General features: G+C 46.4%; 2 protein-coding genes across 2 annotated transcripts in view; both read right to left on the bottom strand.

Annotated features, from left to right (window-relative positions):
• Nucleotides 1–3,178: 3,178 nt before the first annotated feature.
• Nucleotides 3,179–4,730, bottom strand: timm10 (translocase of inner mitochondrial membrane 10 homolog (yeast)). The gene is given in 4 exon segments (XM_023977847.2): nucleotides 3,179–3,726; nucleotides 3,729–3,833; nucleotides 3,836–3,861; nucleotides 4,566–4,730. Coding segments are annotated over 4 exon segments (348 nt in total). The 5' UTR covers nucleotides 4,637–4,730; the 3' UTR covers nucleotides 3,179–3,580.
• A 4,720-nt stretch (nucleotides 4,731–9,450) lies between these two features.
• The window catches only part of LOC111956443 (uncharacterized), a 38,804-nt gene continuing 28,038 nt past the window's right edge, over nucleotides 9,451–20,216 (bottom strand). The window contains exons 5-12 of the mRNA XM_070436582.1: nucleotides 16,995–17,119; nucleotides 14,250–15,119; nucleotides 13,999–14,090; nucleotides 13,604–13,753; nucleotides 12,941–13,204; nucleotides 12,563–12,827; nucleotides 9,727–11,715; nucleotides 9,451–9,521 (exon numbers count right to left, since the gene is read on the bottom strand). Coding sequence (XP_070292683.1) covers nucleotides 11,369–11,715; nucleotides 12,563–12,827; nucleotides 12,941–13,204; nucleotides 13,604–13,753; nucleotides 13,999–14,090; nucleotides 14,250–15,119; nucleotides 16,995–17,119 — 2,113 coding nt within the window. The 3' untranslated portion in view covers nucleotides 9,451–9,521; nucleotides 9,727–11,368. The remainder of the gene's footprint in view (nucleotides 9,522–9,726; nucleotides 11,716–12,562; nucleotides 12,828–12,940; nucleotides 13,205–13,603; nucleotides 13,754–13,998; nucleotides 14,091–14,249; nucleotides 15,120–16,994; nucleotides 17,120–20,216) is intronic.

Genomic DNA, 20,216 nt, shown 5'->3' on the forward strand with positions numbered 1-20,216 from the left:
GAGAGAGAGAGCGTGAAGGGAGGGTACGATGAGGGAGAGGAGAAGTGAAGGTAGAGGCGAGGAGGGAGAGAGAGAGGTGAAGGGAGGGGGAAGGGGAGAGAGAGAGAGAGGTAAGGAGGGTGGTGGAGAGGTGAGGAGAGAGGTGAAGGGAGGGGGGAGAGGAGAGAGAGAGGTCGCCAAGGGAGGGGGAGAGGGCGAGAGAGTGGCGGGGGAGCGGGGGTAGAGGAGAGAGAGAGTGAAGGAGGGGGTAGAGGAGAGAGAGAGAGGTGAAGGGAGGGGGGGGAAGGGAGAGAGAGAGTGAAGGGAGGGGGGGAGAGGATGAGAGAGAGTGAAGGGGGGGAGAGGGAAGAGAGAGGTGAAGGGAGGGGGGAGAGGGAGAGAAGAGGTTAAGGAGGGGGGAGAGGGAGCAGAGAGAGGTGAAGGAGGGGGGGAGGAGGAGAAGAGGTGGAAGGGAGTGGAGGAGAGGGAGAGAGAGAGGTGAAGGGACGGGGGAGAGGGAGAGAAGAGGTGAAGGGAAGGGGGAAGGGAGAGAGAGGTGAAGGGAGGGGGGTAGAGGGAGAGAGAGAGGTGAAGGGAGGGGAGGAGAGAGAGATGGTGAAGGGAGGGGGAGAGGGAAGAGGAGAGGGAGAGTAGAGAGAGTGAAGGCGAGCAGGGGAACGAGAGTGATAGGGGAGCAGGGAGAGAGGGTGACAGGGAGGCGGAGAGGAGAGAGAGAGAGGTGAAGGAGGGGGAGAGGAGAGGGAGGTGACGGGAGGGGGAGCAGGAGAGAAGAGAGGTGAAGGGAGGAGGGAGAGGGGGTGACGGGAGGGGAAGAGCGGGGAAGAGGAGTGAGAGGAGAGGGTGAAGGGATGGCGGGAGGGGTCAGGAGGGGAGGGACGAGAGGGAGAGGTGGAAGGGAGCGGGGGAGAGGAGGAGGAAGGGGGAGGAGCGCCTTGAAGGAGGCGGGAGAGGGGGAGGCAGATGAGGGTGATAGGGAGGGGGAGAGGGACGTAGAAGGCGAGGGTGAGAGGGGACAGGGGGAGAGGAGAGAGAGAGTCGGAAGGAGGGGAGAGGAGAGAAGAGCGTCTGAAGTGAGGGGTGGAGAGGGAGACGAGAGGTGAACGGCGGGAGAGGGAGTAGAGAGAGAGGAGGCGGAGGAGAGAGAGAGGTGAAGGAGGGGGGAGAGGGAGAGAGATGAAGGGAGGGGGAGGGGGAAGAGAGGTGAAGCGGGAGGGGAGAGGGAGGTGAGGGAGGGAATATACGAGGGTTGTTTAGTGTTGTAGTTATCATTTTTTATAATTTCATTTTTTAATAATTTCAGAGAATAACTAATAAGACAAGAGAGCACACTAGGCATAACAAACCAAAAAATGGTGGAATGCTCCTTAAAAATGACAAGGATATTGCATTGTAAACATCGGTAGCAAAGTTGAAAAACAGTATTTTCATTGTTTTTTTTCACACAACACCTGTCCTTGAATATTCCCCTGAGGACCGTCGGGTAACAGGTCGTCAATGTTAATGTCGCCATTAGGGGGCGCAACAGGCGACTCCGCCACAGCCTCACGGTACACGTTCTCTTCCGCGTCGGCCTCCGCCATCTGTCGGACGATACAGAGAACAGCAGTAAGCACATGAAGATTGAAATTCTTTTGACACTTCAATGAAAATAGACTACTAATGAAGTACGATGTAATAAACGTGTAAAAATGACGTTTTAACCATGYGSGAATTTGGTTGAGTTGAGCACAGTAGCTTGCTGCTTCATGATCAATCATTRAAAGYTCAAAGAAATAAGAAATACAACTATTATTCCATTATCAAAGAACACATCTACGTTGATAATTAGATTGCATTAAAACGTTTTTAAKTTCTAAAACAGTGTGACCAATAAGAACACCATTTTAAATAGTGACCATCTACAATGGCGGACAATACTGCTAACTTGAATATATACATATTTATGAAAACAAACCTTTAAATCAATGTCGTATAAAATACGAGAGTGCGATTCAATACATGCAATACACTCACCATTATTATGTCAGGATCGGCGTCGTTCTGTCGCACTTCAGGGCTTTTGTATTGTCATGTGCACGAATAAAACTGCGTATTCTTTCTTGGTACCCCGTCGCGTACTACTGTACTTGCGCTTCTCCTTTCTAGTGCTAAAGCTCAGATCCCAAATTAAAACTTTCATTAGGGAAACGAAACTCCGCTGTGTGCTCACTTCCTCTTTTTAACCCTTTCCATAATGTTTGTCTTAAAGCTACAGAGCATTTTTAGTTTTACGTTGTATTAGATTGTCTTAAAAGCTAGAGTATATTTCGTTTTAAGTTGTATTAGTTGTATGTACGGGATACGCATGTATACATCTTCCTACGAAATGTAGGTTCTATCTCGAAAAAGCAACGTGCAGTGCATTGACTGCGCTTGTGTGTTGTAAAGTCAATATGACCCTTGAAATTGAGTTGATTTTATTTGCAATGGGAGGGTGGTTTCAAGAAACTGAGAGAAAAGTCATACAAGTCTACTAAGTAAAACATGTTTGAGATTGAACACCTTATTTRCCTGCAATGTTTAACATTGAATAAGGCTTATACATCCCAAATGGCACCCTATTCCCTATATAGTGCACTACTCCTGACCAAGGACCATAGTGCTCTGGTCAAAAATAGTGCACTACATAGGAAAAAGGGTGCCATTTGGAACATAAATATAAGTACAGTGTTATTGTATTACTGTGAAGAAAATACAGTGTAGAATGCATAACTAAAAAATATACTATAACAATATTTATTCAGATTTAAAACGACAAACAAAAAAAGGTRTCTAAAATGTCACAAAAGAAAACTTTGTACAACATTTGTACAGTTTCAACATGAAGAAAATACAAAGCAAATGAACAAACTGAGGTGGGTCAAAATGTAAAGAAATGACTCATATAGGCATGGTCCTGGTATTGACTACAGCAGTGTCTCCATCTATTCCTCCAGGACAAGGGCCCGTACTCATAAAAGCCAAGATCAGCACCCTACTCTGAGACACTAGGAATATGAGCTCAACGGGTGCCCTTCAGCAGTTGAGACAGGTGTATTAGTCCAGGTGTAGAGGACAGGTGTATTAGTCCAGGGCTAGAGCAAAAAGGAGCACCTCCCAGTGTCCCCCTAAGGAATGGCTTGAAGAATACTGCACATAGGAACACTGAAAGCGTTTTATTAAACATTATTGGGGGATTTCTCAATTCATCATCACTTTGACACGCCCACATAACTAAAAAGGGCCAAGCAGCAACCAGTTTCCCTAGTTACACACGATGCAGAAAGAGTACTGATTGGCTGAACATAAAATAGTTAACTATGCATATTAGTGTCTTTGCTGTGGTAAAAAAAAGAAATTATCTTGGCTCAAACCACAAGTACAACCATTGTTCACACAAACAGGCTTCATCCATCCCAATGTCCGCTCCACAACGTAATCACAAACAAACCTTCCTTACAAGCACCGTGCTCTTCAAACCCACCCTACCCACTCTGGACAGCAACTCCATCCCCCCATAATTGCCATGTTTTTTTAAACCCACCCATCACTCCATCCCACCCTATCGCTCTCCTCTCACCCCCCTCCCCCCTTGCACAGAAAGCATGGTAACCCTAGCACTAACCCACCCCCATCCCTCCCTAAAAATATATATATTGTCCAATAGCGTTCTTCCCATCATCTCCTCGTCCTGAACGGAGAGCTCGTGAGCTTGCGGCCCAGCCTCTCGTGTAGATCCAGGTACTTGGCCACACAGCGGTCAGAACAAACCGCCTCCCCTTTAGACAGTTCCGCCTCCTTGTAGTGGGGGGGACGCACTTCCTGTGGCACGCGTTGGTCATCCTGCGAGGAGGAAGATGGAGAGAAAAAAGAGGGCATTAAGACATTGTAGGTTACGATAATGAGGGCTGTATCTCAAGTGTCTTTTCCTTTTTTCCTTATCAAAACCTTAAAGGCAAGAGAGGAATGTCAGGGAGGCATTGGGATGAGATCTTCCCAGTGCTCTCCTCGCTTCCCTCAGATGTTTTGAGAACAAGGAGAGGAGACAGGATGCGAGGAATCAAAATCTCCATGTATGTGCAAGGTCATAGAACACGTCTTCTGATTATGTTATGAAAAGTCAATGTGTGCGTGCACTCCTAGCTGGCAACAAGCTAGCTAAATCAATTCCATTTGAATGGGCTCTCAATAAAATGATCTTAACTAGTTAACTAAGAGTGGTCTTCCCTTTGTTTTTGCTTATGCATTACAGCAATGTAGTCGAGTGTGTGCGTTATAAAGAGTACTCTATTCTAAATCGATTGAATTGGTCTGACGTTCAGTAGCACGATAACTAGCTAACGCTATAAAGCTAGCTAGCTTGAGAATCCACCTAACATGATGCTTTTATCTGACCACCAAAACTAAACACGACAGTGAAAATTAGCTGGCTAGCTACATGCAAATGCAGCGTGTTACACTGTAATTAGCACATTCTAGCATTTCAGTGGAGAAAGGACGTTAAAGCAACGGGCTAGCACATTCCATTGCTAGTTAGCCAGTCTTACCGATTGTACATATCAGCCATCATTTCCACTTCCAGTTCCGCCGCCAGTTGCTGTGCTTTCTCTGGGTCCATGTCTGCGTTGTGCCCGCTCCAGACCGTACTCTCTCCAAAATCGAACCGTCCAAACGACCACTCTCAGCGGCCAACAAACACACCCGACCACRGGCTTATTTAACCTTCAGATTAAGGAATACACGTGTGTTSTTCCTTCCCTCTCAAGAACTACTTCCGCTGTCAATAAAGTTGCGCATTCAAACAGCTGTCAAATCAATGGGACAGTTTTTAATATTTTGCCAATYRATCCTTGACCCTTRTCTTTTACCTCATGATTGACACAATACATCTGATAAGAAAATATTTCTGTAAACTATTTACAGGAACCCTACARATCCTGCCATGTTCAGTGAGCAATTGTTCAAGGGAGGTAGAAATTAAGAATGCATTGTTAAAGTATTGGGACTAGATCTCCTKGACAGCACGTGACAGTCCATTCTCATTATGGCCCCCAACAGAACATCAAACAAACTCCTTTTTGTTTGAACAAGGATGGCTTGACTGGGAGGCTAGAACATTGTAATTTAATGTGAGCAAACATTGAGCATGAGTACAAACATTGAGCATAGTAGGCAAAGTTAAATGTTTACTTCAATAGCTAGGTTTAAGCAAATACAAAATGACCATGCTTGAGAAAARAAATCTATTGGACAGCTGTGGTCAAGAAAGACATTTTAATACAACAAAATTATTATATTTAAATMACAGGCCTTTGGCTTTCTTTCTAATTTACAAAGTTATACAAACAATGAATATACAAATAAAGAACTTGTCAAAAGTGGCAGATAAACATATTTAAGTGCTTCTGATTGGACACTGACTGACTGATTCTGAAGGTACAAAAAATAACCAGCATGAACACCAGGGCCCAGTATTCACCAAGCGTCTCAGAGTAGGCCCTGTTATTCATTATGACTTAATAGGCTAAACTGATCCGAGATCTGCACTCGTACCCTGAGAAGCTGTCAATACGGGCCCTGTAYTGTAACAAAAGAGTAGCTGCGTTTGCCGAGTCTCTAGTCTAGGGCTCATAAGGCATTCTGCTGAAGAACAGTACAACAAAAACAACAACAAAATCACAAATCAACAAAGGTTGGGTTTTTTTATACAGCGAGACTCACCCTCATTTTGTGAGTTAGTCTCATCAAGTCAGTGTGGAAGGTTGGGGCTGCTCTGATAGTTAACAGTGTGGAGAGGAGGAGCGGGGAGGTTGCTTAGGAACGCTAGCCTTTCTTCTCAAGTACACACTGTTTAGAATCTGTTGCAAATAATAAACGTTTCCAATGAAGAACACACACATGCAAAACTAGCCTTTATGTTGAAGAATACACATTTGCGTTCTCCAATGGCAACGTTGTATTATTTTTTTTAAATTATGGATTCTAAATTAACACGTCCCTAAGAGTACACCATCCCACTCAGTCCGTTTCCTCTCCCATCACGTCTATCTCGTCTTCCTCGGTCAGTTCTGTGACGCCTTGCTCAAGCCCCGCCCCCCACACTCTTGGTCCCACGTCCGGCGACCACTCAAGAACGTCCACCTCCACGTCCTCTTCCTCCTCTGGCTCCCAGCTTCCTGTTGACCCTGTGGTGACCCTTTGTGATGTCAGCGTGGAAGGCTCTGCCTCCAGAGGGGTCGGGATACTCACGTCGGCAGCGGTCACCATTTTGATTTTCTGAGGGAGATGGATGTGGTTGTGGGTGATGCCTCTGAAGCTGGCCATGGTGGAACTCGCTTGGTCCACTTCTCTGGTACCGGGAACCTCTTGCCAAGCTACGAATAAAGACACCCAGAGTAAACATTTAAAAGAGGTAACATAATTGAGACTATTTAAGCTCAAACTAGATTAAAATATGAAAAGTAACTGCCAGTAGCTATCTACTACTACACTGAGTGTACAAAGCATTAGGAACACCTGTTCTTTCCATGACAGACTGACCAGGTGAATCCAGGTGAAAGCTATGAACCCTTATTGATGTCACCTGTTAAATCCACTTCAAAATCTGTGTAGATGAAGGGGAGGAGACCTGGTTAAAGAAGGATTTTTAAGCCTTGAGACAATTGAGATATGGATTGTGTATGTGTGCCACTCAGAGGGTGAATGGGCAAGACAATATAAGTGCCTTTGAACGGGGTATGGTAGTATGTGCCAGGCGCACCGGTTTGAATGTGTCAAAAACAGCAGCGCTGCTGGGTTTTTCAAGCTCAACAGCTTCCCGTGTGTATTAAGAATGGTCCACCACCCAAAGGNGGATTCTAAATTAACACGTCCCAAGTGTACACCATCCCACTTAGTCTGTTTCCTCTCCCATCACGTCTATCTCGTCTTCCTCGGTCAGTTCTGTGACGCCTTGCTCAAGCCCCGCCCCCCACACTCTTGGTCGCACGTCCGGCGACCACTCAAGAACGTCCACCTCCACGTCCTCTTCCTCCTCTGGCTCCCAGCTTCCWGTTGACCCTGTGGTGACCCTTTGTGATGTCAGCGTGGAAGGCTCTGCCTCCAGAGGGGTCGGGATACTCACGTCGGCAGCGGTCGCCATTTTGATTTTCTGAGGGAGATGGATGTGGTTGTGGGTGATGCCTCTGAAGCTGGCCATGGTGGAACTCGCTTGGTCCACTTCTCTGGCACCGGGAACCTCCTGCCAAGCTACGAATAAAGAAACCCAGAGTAAACATTTAAAAGATGTAACATAATTGAGACTATTTAAGCTCAAACTAGATTAAAATATGAAAAGTAACTGCCAGTACTACTACACTGAGTGTACAAAACATTAGGAACACCTGCTCTTTCCATGACAGACTGACCAGGTGAATCCAGGTGAAAGCTATGAACCCTTATTGATGTCACCTGTTAAATCCACTTCAAAATCAGTGTAGATGAAGGGGAGGAGACGGGTTAAAGAAGGATTRTTAAGTCTTGAGACAATTGAGACATGGATTGTGTATGTGTGTCATTCAGAGGGTGAATGGGRAATACAATATAAGTGCCTTTGAACGGGGTATGGTAGTATGTGCCAGGCACCGGTTTGAATGTGTCAAAAACAGCAGCGCTGCTGGGTTTTTCAAGCTCAACAGCTTCCCGTGTGTATTAAGAATGGTCCACCACCCAAAGGACATCCAGCCAACTTGACAACTGTGGGAAGCATTGGAGTCAACATTGGTCTAGCATCCCTGTGGATCGTTTGACACCTTGTAGAGTCCATGCCCCAACAAATTGAAGCTGTTCTGAGGGCAAAAAGGGTGCAAACTCATTATATAAGGGAAAAGATAGAAGAAAATGTTCTCCAGTGTTAGTACACTCAGTGTACATTTCCCTCAAAATTGAAAATTAATTCAGGTTCAAATTGATTCCTGCATCAGGATACATCGTTGGACCCATTCCTCTACATCTATCTCCTCCTCTTCACCACTCACTTCTCTAGTCCGCGTAGCCCAACGTCTGGTGGACCTCGTCAACCACATCCAACTCCTCGCTGGAGATCTCCATCTCCAAATACCCATCCTCCATTTTCTCCTCCACCCTTGGATGACACACTTCTCCTATACGCCTCCACCACGGATCCTTTTCCTTTTTCGGTTTCTTGTTTGTCTCTGTAGACGAGTCTGTTTCCCTCTCTCTGTTCTTCTTGTAACCAGATCTCTTCTCCTTGTTGCCTTTGTCGGTTCCGTTGAGGTCCACCATTTCCTTTGTCCTTGTCATCATAACATGTAGGTACCAGCTCCTCTGGAGTTCGAAAACAGTCTACGTTTCTCCCGACTAAAACGTTTCTGGTTCTCAAATGTTCTCTATCCTCAACGTTTTCTCTTTCAGTCTCTTGTGATGAGATCTTGATACTCTGTCCCCTGTCCACAAGTGCTGCTGTTGTGTCCTCCATCTTTTTCCTCTGGATGGTCGCTCTCTGTTCGGTTGGTCTGATCGTAATTTATTACGGTTGGCCAAGGCTGACTCTCTTTCTAGAGACTGGGAGAACTTATGTTTTGTTTCATCAGTCTTGATTCATTTTGACCGCTGTCACTTTCATTGGGTTTCAATAATTTTCTTTTACTTGTCTGTCCTTCAGTTTCACTTTCTTTTGTCTCCTTGCTTTTGGTGACTTCCTCGTCTTTGGTGCCTGTGCTTCAGGAGTTCTTGGAACTTCTTGAGAGACACAGTGGGTGCCCGACCCTTGGAGGGGTCCGCTTGACAGGCAGGGGTTCAATTGGTCTCTGTCTGATTCAGTCTCTCCAGATCTTTCTGGACTGGAGTTCTGTGGCTGACCAGACGGCTGGGGTTGCAGAATGGTTCCGGTTCCATCCCTGAACAGTTGGCAGGACTTGCTCTTCAGGGTACTGGGCAAAGTTGTCTGCGAGCTAGGCTTCTGAAACTGTTTTAGATTTGACATCACAGGTAGTCTCTGGAAAACTCTGCTCTCTCTCCTTTGCCATGTCCCTCCCTGAGCCTAACCCTTTTCCTGCACTTCTTTCGCTTATCGTCCTTTCCCTGTGGTTCCCTCCTCCTTTTTTCCCTTTACCTTTCCCTGTGGTTCCCCTCCTCTTTTCCTTCGTTTCGAGGTTCCTCCTCCCTTTTTCCTTTCTATGGTTCTCCTCCTCCTTTCTCCTTTCCCTGAGGTTCTCTCCTCCCTTTCTCCTTTCCCTGAGGTTCTCTTTCCTCTTTTCTTTCTCTTCGGTTTCTCCTCCTCCCCTCTTTCCTTTCCCTTGCATGTTCTTTCCTCTTCTCCTGCCCTTCCTCTTTCCTTTCCCTGCAGTTCTCCTCCTCCTCTTTCCTTCCCTGCAGTCTCCTCCTCCTCTTCCTTTCCCTGCAGTTCCTCCTCCTCTCTTTCCCTTTCCCTGCTTCTCCTCCTCCTCTTTCCTTTCCCTGCAGTTCTCCTCCTCCTCTTTCCTTTCCCTGCAGTTCTCCTCCTCCTCTTTCCCTTTCCCTTGCAGTTCTCTCCTCCTCCTTTCCCTTTCGCCTGCAGTTCTCCTGCCTTTCTCTTTGCCCTTTCCCTGCAGTTCTCTTCCTTCCTCCCTCTTCCTTTTCCCTGCAGTTCTCCTCCTCCTCTTTCCTTTCCTGCAGTTCTCCTCCTCCCTTCCTCTTGTCCTTCCTAGCAGATTCTCGCTTCCTCACGACCTCTTTCCTTTCCCTGCAGTTCTCCTCCTCCTCCTCTTTCCTTTCCCTGCAGTTTTCCTCCTCCTCTTTCCTTTCCCTGCAGTTCTCCTCCTCCTCTTTCCTTTTTGTGCTCAACAGCTTCCGCGTCATGGATGCCTGTTGTTATGGCACTGGTGGGAAATAAACCACCAGCCTGGGAAACCTGTTTTTTTCCTGGTCGTATCTTACGGGGTCTACCACGTTTCCGTTTCGGGGGTGGTGTTGGTGGGATTTGGAGCAGTTCAACTAGTTTGGCCAGAGCTTGAAATTCGGAGAAGGAGGGACTGGGAGTTTCAGAAGACATGTTCGACTGCTTGTCTTCTTGGTGAAGTTTTACTGGGGAGCTGCTCCTGGTTGCGGTCCAAACGTTAGGAGGGCGTTTCACATCTCGATCCCTGGCTCGGAGCACCCTTACTGGGTTCCCCGTTTCCCTTCCCAGCATCTTTGTTCCTTCTGGAGGTCGGTTGGCTTCCTCACCAAGGCTGGACAAAGACTTVGTGGAGGTGTTGGAAAGGTACCGTCCTAATCTTTCGCTCGCTAAGACATTGTTGGTTGACAGACTGACAGAGCAGAGGCTTATTTTCACTTGTTCGTTCTCAGTCTTCGTTCTGTCGTTGAGTTTCACCCTTTCTGTCCTCACTAAAGGACTATCTTCTATCTTTGTAGAGACGTTGCGCTTCCTCTTTTTCCGAGGAGGCTCTGGGGTCTCACTGTCCTCTGATTGTTCCTGCTCCGCTTTCAAACCCTCTGTTCTCCTCACACGGATTATCTTCCTGTGGTGACTCCAGGTTTCATCCTCCTGTCTCCTCTCGGTCTTTGCTTTTGGTTTCTCAATCATTCGCCCCTGCTCGGGCTCCAAACCCTCCTTTCTCCTCACACGGATTCTGTTACTGTGGGGCTTCCAGGTTTCATCTCCCTCTCTTCTCTTCGCCTTTGGTTTCTCAAGCCTTCGCCCCGCAGTGGTGGTCGCGACCTTCTTCCTTTTCCTCTCCTCCTCGTCCTCTTTTCCGGTCAGTCTTGCGTTGTTGCTAATGCTAGCCTTGTCTTGACCATCAGTCATCTGCTCGGAGTTGTTGTTGGATTCCCACGGCAACCCAAGGCATTTTTTAGATTCACACAGATTTCCAGGGGAGCGTGGAGAGTGAATCATGGAGCTGAGTGGAAACTGTAGTCTTCTCGGAGTGCAGCAGAGCCAASGTGGTAGCTTTGACAGCTGAGGGATTCTATGGAATGGAGTTACAGGATGCCGGAATGGGGATTTAAGGAAGGGTTTCGACGGAGATGGGGGGTAAGGGTTCTGGTGAATTTAAGGGTGAGAGACATTTTGGCAGGCGTAGCTCTTCCCAATGTGGAGGAGGAGATTGGGAAGGCTGGGTTTCGCTTCCTAGAGACAGCAGTGAAAGGAGTTCTGGAAACGTAGTCCTCTCCCGGGAGAGGCATCTGGTGGGCATGCTGGGTGTTGTGGTTCAGAAGCATCAGTTTCAGAGGGGGGTAGGAAACTGGGGGTGACAGCCGTTGGTTCCTCTTCTTGTGGAACTTCCTGATTCGTACTGGCCTGACTTGGACTCTGACTAGGAATGGCCTCCATTCACTTGACTTGGAGTAGTGTCTCCATTCACCTTGACTAGGAGTGGTCTCCATTGGTCGACAGACAATCCGCAGAGGACAGATTACAAACATGTTCTCTGTATGTCGACGAAACGCCCCGTCTGGGCAGAAGAACCCTTCCAGCACCCTGGATCTCGTCCTCTTCCCTGTGTAAAGTAGAGAGGCCTGGCTCTGAGGAAGGGACTGGTGGTGGTGGGGAGGCCTTGGTGAAGAGCCTGAGTGGACTGGCATGATGCTGCTGCTGCACCACATCCACCACCAGGCTCTTGGAGTTCCGGTTCTGGAGTTTTCCTGGTTTTGAGAGTTCTGGAACCGGATCAGGAGTTCTGGTGTTCTTGGCGTTCTCAGAGGAGCACTGGACACCTGAACAATAGGAGGCCCAGTCAGAGGAGTAATCATTACAGGAGAAGTGGGGGTGAGGATGAGAGTGGGGTGGAGGGGTGATAGGTGGAGCATTTGTGAGGGGTCAGAGGTTGTGGGTCCAGGGAAAGGTCAGGGGTGACGGTGCAGGAGGTTGTCGTGGTGACAAAATGGGAGGAGGTGATGGAGTGGAAGGCTTGAGAGAGAAAGACAGAGAGATAGAGGTCAGCCTGGTGGTAGCTAAGTGTGGGTGCTAATATCGATCTATTGTAATGGATGACACTGAGATAAGTGCAAGCAATGCCGTGAGTAGTTGAGGAAGGGCAGGCATTTAAAATGTACATGACTTATCATACAGAGACTAAGTCAGTGTTTCTCAACTCTGGTCCTCCAGTACCCCCAACAGCACACCTGCTTCTACTTGTCTACTAATCATCAAGCCCTTGACAAGTTGAATCAGGCGTTTTTGTCTGGGGCTTCAACACAAATGTGTGCTGTTGGGGGTACTGGAGGACCGGAGTTGGGCTGCTGGGGGTACTGGAAGACTGGATTTGGGAAACACTGACCTAAGTCGCTAGAAAGCCTTACAACATAGTTAACAAGGAGCCTGGTTCAGATTCAAGGCAGCAGGTAGCCTAGGGTTAAGAGCGCTGGGCCAGTAACCGAAAGGTTGCTGGTTCAAATCCCAAGCTGACTAGATGGAAAATCTGTTGATGTGCCCTTAAGCAAGGCACTTAACCCTAATTGCTCTGGATAAGAGCATCTGCTAAATGTAAAGATGAAGTATTCTCAGATGTAGATACAACAGTAGAGAAAGGTGGTCAATCACATAACATGTTACAAAACATACCTGTTTCAGTCGACGACGCATCATCACTTCCTGTCGCGTAGCCATGGGAACACACGCAACGAGAAGCCGAGCCAACGGCGCTGTGCATCCCACAATGCCTTGCGTGGACGGGYTGATGKGWGCAGGAGCAGGCCGACGGTCTGTCGTGGCTTTGGAGATGGTGGCGGTGGTCGCAGTCCCTATCCAGAACCACAGGGGGCAGTATGTTCAACCCCATCATGATGTCTTCCAGCATCTTCTCAATCTGCTCGTCCGATTCCTCTACCTGCCGGCCAAAACAAGAGGACCACAATGTTTTCTGTGTTAACCTGGATCATTTTCAAATGTGTGCTTGAATTGTGTTTTTGTTTTTTTAAATCGTCAAATAAATGAATATACCGGAGGCTGGGACAAGGCGAGCTGCGGTTCATGTGCTGGGTGTGGGGTCGGATGATGGGTGGAGCTGCAGTGTTTGAGGGAGGTTGACTGGGCGGTGGTGGTTTTGGAGGTGGGGCGGGATCGGGGTGGAGGGGAGACGTGGAGGTCTGGTGGAGGGGTGAGGAAAGCTGTGTCGAGGGGAGAGCACCGGGGGAGGGCTGGGGACTGGGGTGGGGGGAGAGGCTGGCGTGGTAGTTGTCTTGTCCTCATGCGATCATGCGTTTCCTGCCGTGACAGAATAAAAGGAGACATTTTAGAACACAGAGAAGATAAGCCGCATGGCTCCATTATATTTATATACTAACGTTTACACACCTATTCTGTCTTCAGCAGGGTTTCATCTGAACAGGGTTTCAAAAGTAATGTTTAGGAAATATAMATTTTAACTGTTGTGCTGCTGTTTTGACAGCTCAGATTAACTTGAATAATGGACAGAGTATTCAGAAACCCCTCAATGGCTTCCTAACATGGTAATGGCTATTCACTGTATCAAAACTAATGGGCAAAAATGTTCTAGAGTGAAATCAAATGAATCCTCAAATGAATCTCTTACTTTGCTGACAACAATCAGTTAGAATGGCATTGGAAGTATTAGAACGGTTTCATCGTTACTGTGCCACTCACCTTCTTCAGAGCAGCGAGGACCAAATGCCTCTGACCAGGTGAGATGGTTCCGTCCGTCTCCTGCCCAGGTGAGATGGTTCCGTCCGTCTCCTGCCCCTGACCAGGTGAGATGGTTCCGTCCGTCTCCTGCCCACTGACCAGCTCCCACACCTGTTAAACAATCAATCAAATGTATTGATAAAGCAGTTTTTAGATCAAAAGAGTGAGAATAAGGGGTTTTACATTAACCCGGCCTGGACTCCAGACAGCAAGCAGAGGCACACATTAGCAAAGAAAAACTCAACATCCAAAATGGCACCCTATTCACTACACAGTGCACTACTTTTCACCAGGGCCCAGGTCAAAACTAGGGCACTATTTAGGGAATTGGGTGCCATTTTGGACACCCCACCTACCTGTCCCCTGGTCCTCCTCCTCAGCTTGACCTTGATGGAGATCGGAGTGTTCTCCAGCCTCTGTCCGGTCAGCCAGTTCCTCCCAACCACACCTCACAATCACATCACATCTTATTTACAGTGCAGTTATACATGGCAACACACTTWAWGTACATGACACYGATACAAATAAACAACATGCTAAATATGAGATTGATAAAATAACTCTAAAACCCCAAAGGATGTGTAAAATAACTGTCATCCCCTCATACCTCTCCTCTCCAGACACTCCCCTGTTCCTCCTTCCTCTGCTCTCCCAGTGTGTGATGTCAGCTTCTTCTCCGTCCTTCTCTCCGTCACACCGTTCTCCGCCACAGAGCATTCTGGGACGGCAGAATGGGGTGTCGTGGGGTGGTCCGAATCGTCACTCGGGGRGACCATGTCACCGCTCAGGACAACAGAGGACGATGAGAGGTTTGTGACCTCCGGTTCGGAGGTCCGAGGGTGGGTTCTAAAGGGAGCTGTWCCACAGTTGACCGTTGCTTTGACGCTGGGTGGGGTGGAACTGGGGTGTGAAGTGGGGGTCATAATCTGGGGACTCAGGGAAGGGGGTGCCATGTGAGTTGTGTGCTGCTGCCCTTCACTGCTGCTCTGGACTAGTAGGAAGGGTGGAGGTGAGGGTGTGGATGTGGATGTAGGGAGAGCATCAGGGAGAGGACTGAGGAAAGTCATGTAAATACCTCCATTACAGTCCACAGTCTGTGTCCCTGTCTCCACCAACGCCCCCACGTCCACCTGTGTCTCTCCTCCCTCCGTCTGCACCCCCACGTCTCTAAGACTGCACCTCCTCTCCTCCTCCCCCTCTCCCTCCCTCCCCCGGTCCTTCCACCCCTCCACCAAGCGGCCTATGCCCAGCTTACAGGCAGCAGCCATAACCTCTTCTTGTTCCATGGTGCCCTCTCCCTCCAGCTCTCCGGAGTACAGGAGATCCACCAGCTTCAGCAGGGTCTGGGCCTTCACAGCCTGGAGCTTGAGTGGCCATCTCTGCCCYGCCGGGAGGGGGGATGACTGGTTGGACAGGGCCTTGGACAGGTAGGGGCTCAGGGCAGCCAGGACACAGCTGTGGGCCGGGACTGACAATCCTGTGGGAAGAGAGAAATGTGACATCATTAGCTACATTTATAATGCAGGTTAGGAAATGTGATGTAGGCCTAATGGGGTTTAGGTTTGAAATAAGGGCATGTGGAAGGAGAGGAAGAATGGCAGTTGGATTTGATTGATCCCTTTACTATCCTCAAATCTAAACCTCATTATGCCTCCCTAACGTACATCAATCATTTGGCTACTTTCCATCATGTCATTACTGTCCCTCCCACCATCAGTCTATAGCAGGGTATCACAGTAGAGACCAGTGGAGGCTGGTGGGAGYAGCTATAGGAGGACAGYCTCATTTTAATGACTGGAATGGAATGAATGGAACAGACTCCAARATGTGGRTTCCATGTGTTTGATACCGTTCCATTGATTCCAGAGTATGTGAGCGGAGCGTGCCCAATGTAACTGGAGCGTGGAGCCAGATTCCCAAAGTCTGGAGGGTCGGCCGTCTCGCCCGCTCCACTTTCGCTCCAGTAGCGCTCACTTCACCAGCTCAGGGCATGCCGGAACCAGCATGCATTTGTAGTCTACTTGTGTGCTGCTACAGCCCCTTGCTTTAGCTACTGTCATGAAGTTCACTAAATATTGTCATAAAGAAACTGATTAAAACACAGGTGCCAAATCAACATGACTTACAAAGATGAACCAAGAGAGGGAGCGCATGAGTTGTGTCCACAACTAAAGAATCATTGTGGAATCTGAAAAGACACATATCCCGAAAGCATGATGGGGTACTTACTATGTGCACATGCTAACAGAAAGGAACGAGGTGGGATCTAATTAAGTGTGTCATTGTAGTGAAGTATTTATAAACTACAAATCACTGTTGGGTAAGGGCTTGTAAAGTCAGCATTTCACGGTAAGGTCTACACTTGTTGTATTCCGGCGCATGTGACAAATAAAGTTTGATTTGAGATCTCTTAAAAGTTTAGTTCATTTTCGTTCTATTATCTATACAATAGGCCATAACTGATTTTGGCCCAAATAGGCCTGGCATATTCCCACATTCAAAGAGCTTTCCATTTTGATTGCGTTATTTTGCCTAAAAATCTTTAGGCCTACCTATAGAAAGATGTATAAAACAACTCTGCCCAGCCTGGCAAGAGTGGCCAAAAGGGTGTTTATCATCCCCAGTGGCTCTGCAAGTGTGGAGAGGATATTCTCGCTGCTGGTCTGCTCTCCAGGCACCATCGCATGAAGCCACAGACTGGCCAAACTCAACATTTTCAAAAGGCTCTAATTAGTCATTTATCATTTCATTTGTATTTAATTCTAAGTAATTCACAGCCGATATGCACAATTTATAGACTATAATTATTTAATACAACAAAATGTTGTTTAATGCTTTATGTGCATACCAGCCTATTGTGTCACACTCGCAAATGCTTCAAAATGTATTTCTATGTAGGCTATATCCTTGAAATATATAGCCTAATTCATTCATTTTCGTTCCTTCTTAGGCTCCCGTTCTGGCTCCTAACCTATTTAGAGTGTTTATATGACATGTAGCCTATTTGAAATGTTTATTCAAATACTTATTTAAATCCATATGGTTTGGTTTCAATACTTAAAAACCAATTGGTAGGTCCAGGTAGTAGATGGGTGTTGGTTAATTGTGATATTAACGAATGGAACGAATTTGGAGCGGAAGTTTATTTTTTCCTGTGACTGCGGAGCGGTTTTTAGCTGAGCGGTAGGAAAGGACATGGCGCACTGGAGCAATGAGCGTGATTTCCAACCGCTCATCTCTGCTCATATGCTCTGATTGATTCCATTTCCCCTCCTCTCTCTCCTCCCTCCCCTCAGTCTGTAGTAGGGTATTACAGTAGACTGCTGTCTCTCCATCACTCCCTCCTCCTCACCATCGGTCTGTAACAGGGTATCACAGTAGAGACTGTTGTGCTTCTGTCTCTGTAGTTCCTCTAGGAGCCTCAACTCATAGCCAGGTAGACGGTACCTCCACATCATCCTCTTCTTGGCCTCCACCCTGAGAGGGAGGGTGGGTTGGGAGGGGGGATAGAGTGGGAGGGGAGACAGAGGGAAAAGGGATGTGGGGAGAAGGGGGGGGCAGTGGAGAGCAAGGAGAGAGGGATGGAGTTGGGAGGGGAAAAGGGGGGGAGTGATTTAAATGACTGCAGATTGATCTGACAGTATACAGAATTGACAAAGTGAAACAATGGTAAACCTGATTTCATTCATTGTCTCAAAATGGCGTGTTGGAGAAGACTGGGCTGAACAGACAAGTGTGAAATGGTTGTGAGATGCTACGGGCACCAACAATGTCATACTTGTTTGGACCAGACAACGTCAGATAGATGGCCTACACGTAGAGAGACAGAGGGGCTCGCTCGGATGCTTTCTCCTGTGAGATACTACATTCAGCCTCTTTGCGAATTGAAGGAAAATTATGAAACACAGAAATACGAAAATGTTTTTTATTTTTCTTGGTACATTTCTTGGGTAAGACTGGCTTCACTTGGCATCCATAAATACACACCACTGGGTGAGTGGCTAGTACTTTACATTTGGAACTCCGTGAAAACCTGCCAATTGTCATGTATTAGTTAACACATTTGTTTCATGACTAGAAGAAAAAAAGTTCAGCTTGTCGTATCCCTTGTTAGTCAGTGGTATTGCTAGCAAAGACAGCTTGTTCCGTAGGAACGCTTGCAAGAGCCATGCAATTCAAAGCGTGTTGTGACGACCTCCGCTTATCAATAAGACACACTGACAATAGGCCTACAATCAAAAACACAAATGTTAATGTGTTGCATTAGTGCACATAAAATTTCGTTTTCAAACAACTGCAAGTGTGGTACAGCTTTCTATCTAATTAGTTTAATTTATATACTTTTCAGTACACTCGTGCCGGAGGAGGACTGGAAATAAAGTCTGGCGACGAACGTAAGCTGGACGGCTAGCTAATGCACATGCTTACCTTTTCGATGCAGTCAGGGCTTTTTCTTGTCTGGTGACTTCCTTTGTCAAAAATCAGTATATCGCCACACAATTTGTTTCAAATAGTTAATGTTGACATATTCCCTAGTTGATCGATTCCCACAACGTGGCCAAATTCACGGACTTACGTCACACTTCAGAAGAGTTCACGTCAAAATCGCGAGGGGCGATCGTGCGTGCTCATACTTAGTTAACGTTGGAAAAGCCTAGATGGGTTAACTGCATATTCGAATCATGGGGTCATTTCGGCTCGTCGTTGATCAACTTCTGTTGTTCCGCAGCCATTTGATCTGATCAAGAGCAAACCTGTTGAAATCTTCAATTCAATGTTGAAAAGTATTCTCTTGACTTTAGCCAATCAGAGGCGTGCGTTACTTCAACCATTGATTTCAGCGTCTCAACACTGCATACACCTAATGATGACTGATGTTTGTTTATGAAGAGTACAACTGTACAGCGAGAACTACTAACATTTACTATAACACATGTATTTCTCAAATCACACACAGAGCTAGAGAGAAAAAGTCAAAGCCAGTATTGAAAATGCACTTTTTTATTATAAACAGTATTGCTTGTTACATATTCCATTCATGAGAGAAATGTGCAACATTAAGAGCCAAGGCATAGAAGAGATTAAGGTTTTCATTCAGAATCACATTTTAGATCAGCGTTCCAATAATAAACTGATGACAGAAATTGAGAGTTGGACTGTCTCCTAAAAGGCCCCCTATATAGTTAACTACTTTCACCCAGAGCCATATCAGGCCATTTAGTAGTGTACTATATTGGGAATAGGGGACCATTTGGAATGCAAAATTGATTTTACATTGTGTTTTTCTTGTTTTATCTTTAATTAAAATATATAAACCATAAATGTTTCTCAATTAAAAAATAAACCCGATTGCATATGCGTTCACCCACAATTACCTGCAAGACGAATAAACCCAAATCATAAAATATTTTTAAGAAAAGAAAAATACATAAAACCATTCAAATTAACAAATATTTATCTTGTGTATATATAGTTAAATTTGCTTTTTTTAAATAGCAACTAGAATCAAAATCTGGTCTTTGCACTCATAACAATCTTGCAAATTTTATGCTCTGCCCCTCTAAGTCCCACTTTCCCATTGGATTCCACTCCCACATCATTTCCTGTATCAGTTCTAGATCATCTCATTCTAGGACTATATCTGGTTACAAGGAAACTCATTTACATTTTTCTAAGACTGACCATTTGTAGTGTTGGATTGGCATGAAAATAATCAAAGGAACCAAGAAACGCTTTTACCCCTAGTGCTTTAATCTACTGAAAAAATATCTACATCTTACTCTGCACTGAGAATAATAATGCCGTCTACGGTACTAAAGGAACTCTGTCTGGGGGAAAACCACCAGCTAAATGTGTCCTCTCCCCTCTTAGTGTTCTGAGMTCTCCATGGACACCAGCCAGTCCAGCAGGGTAGATYGACACCCAGGCGTAGGTTCAGTAGYCTGGKACACTCCAGTCTGACGTGGAATGTATGGCACTAGAATGGTTCCCTCTGTTCCATATGCAGAGCATCAATCATATCAACTCTATACATTCCATTGTGTTATTATGCGGAACACACAAAAAAACTGTTCTATACATTCCATTTGGATGCAATGTTCTGGAATGTAGCTGCTAGTGAATGATATCCCCAGGGCAAACCCCCATCCCACCTTAAAAACACCAATCCCCCCCCCCCCCATTAGACCAATCAACGAACGAGGCACTCCAGTTAGCCAATAGCCACATAGACGTAGTTGAAGGCGATCACATATTTACACATTCATATATATAGACTTGCAGATTGAAAGAAATGCACCACTGGATCAACAATCAAATCTGTGGTTTCTCCCATAGCTTCAGGAGAACCATTAGAACCAGAGGGAGTTGAGAAAGAGGGTATAACAATGATGCTAAAGAGCCCCACAGATAGAAATGTATTGAATAGAGCCAAAACGGTTCACTGGTCTATATACACGGCTGAAAATCATAGAAATATACTCTGCAGAACAGACTATCAAGAATGTTCTGTGACGCAAGACCCATGTGTAAAATGTTAAAGTGGTCGTCAAGCTACTTACTTCCCACAATCCTT

Source organism: Salvelinus sp. IW2-2015, linkage group LG32 (assembly GCF_002910315.2).
Source record: "Salvelinus sp. IW2-2015 linkage group LG32, ASM291031v2, whole genome shotgun sequence".
NCBI lineage: Eukaryota > Metazoa > Chordata > Actinopteri > Salmoniformes > Salmonidae > Salvelinus > Salvelinus sp. IW2-2015.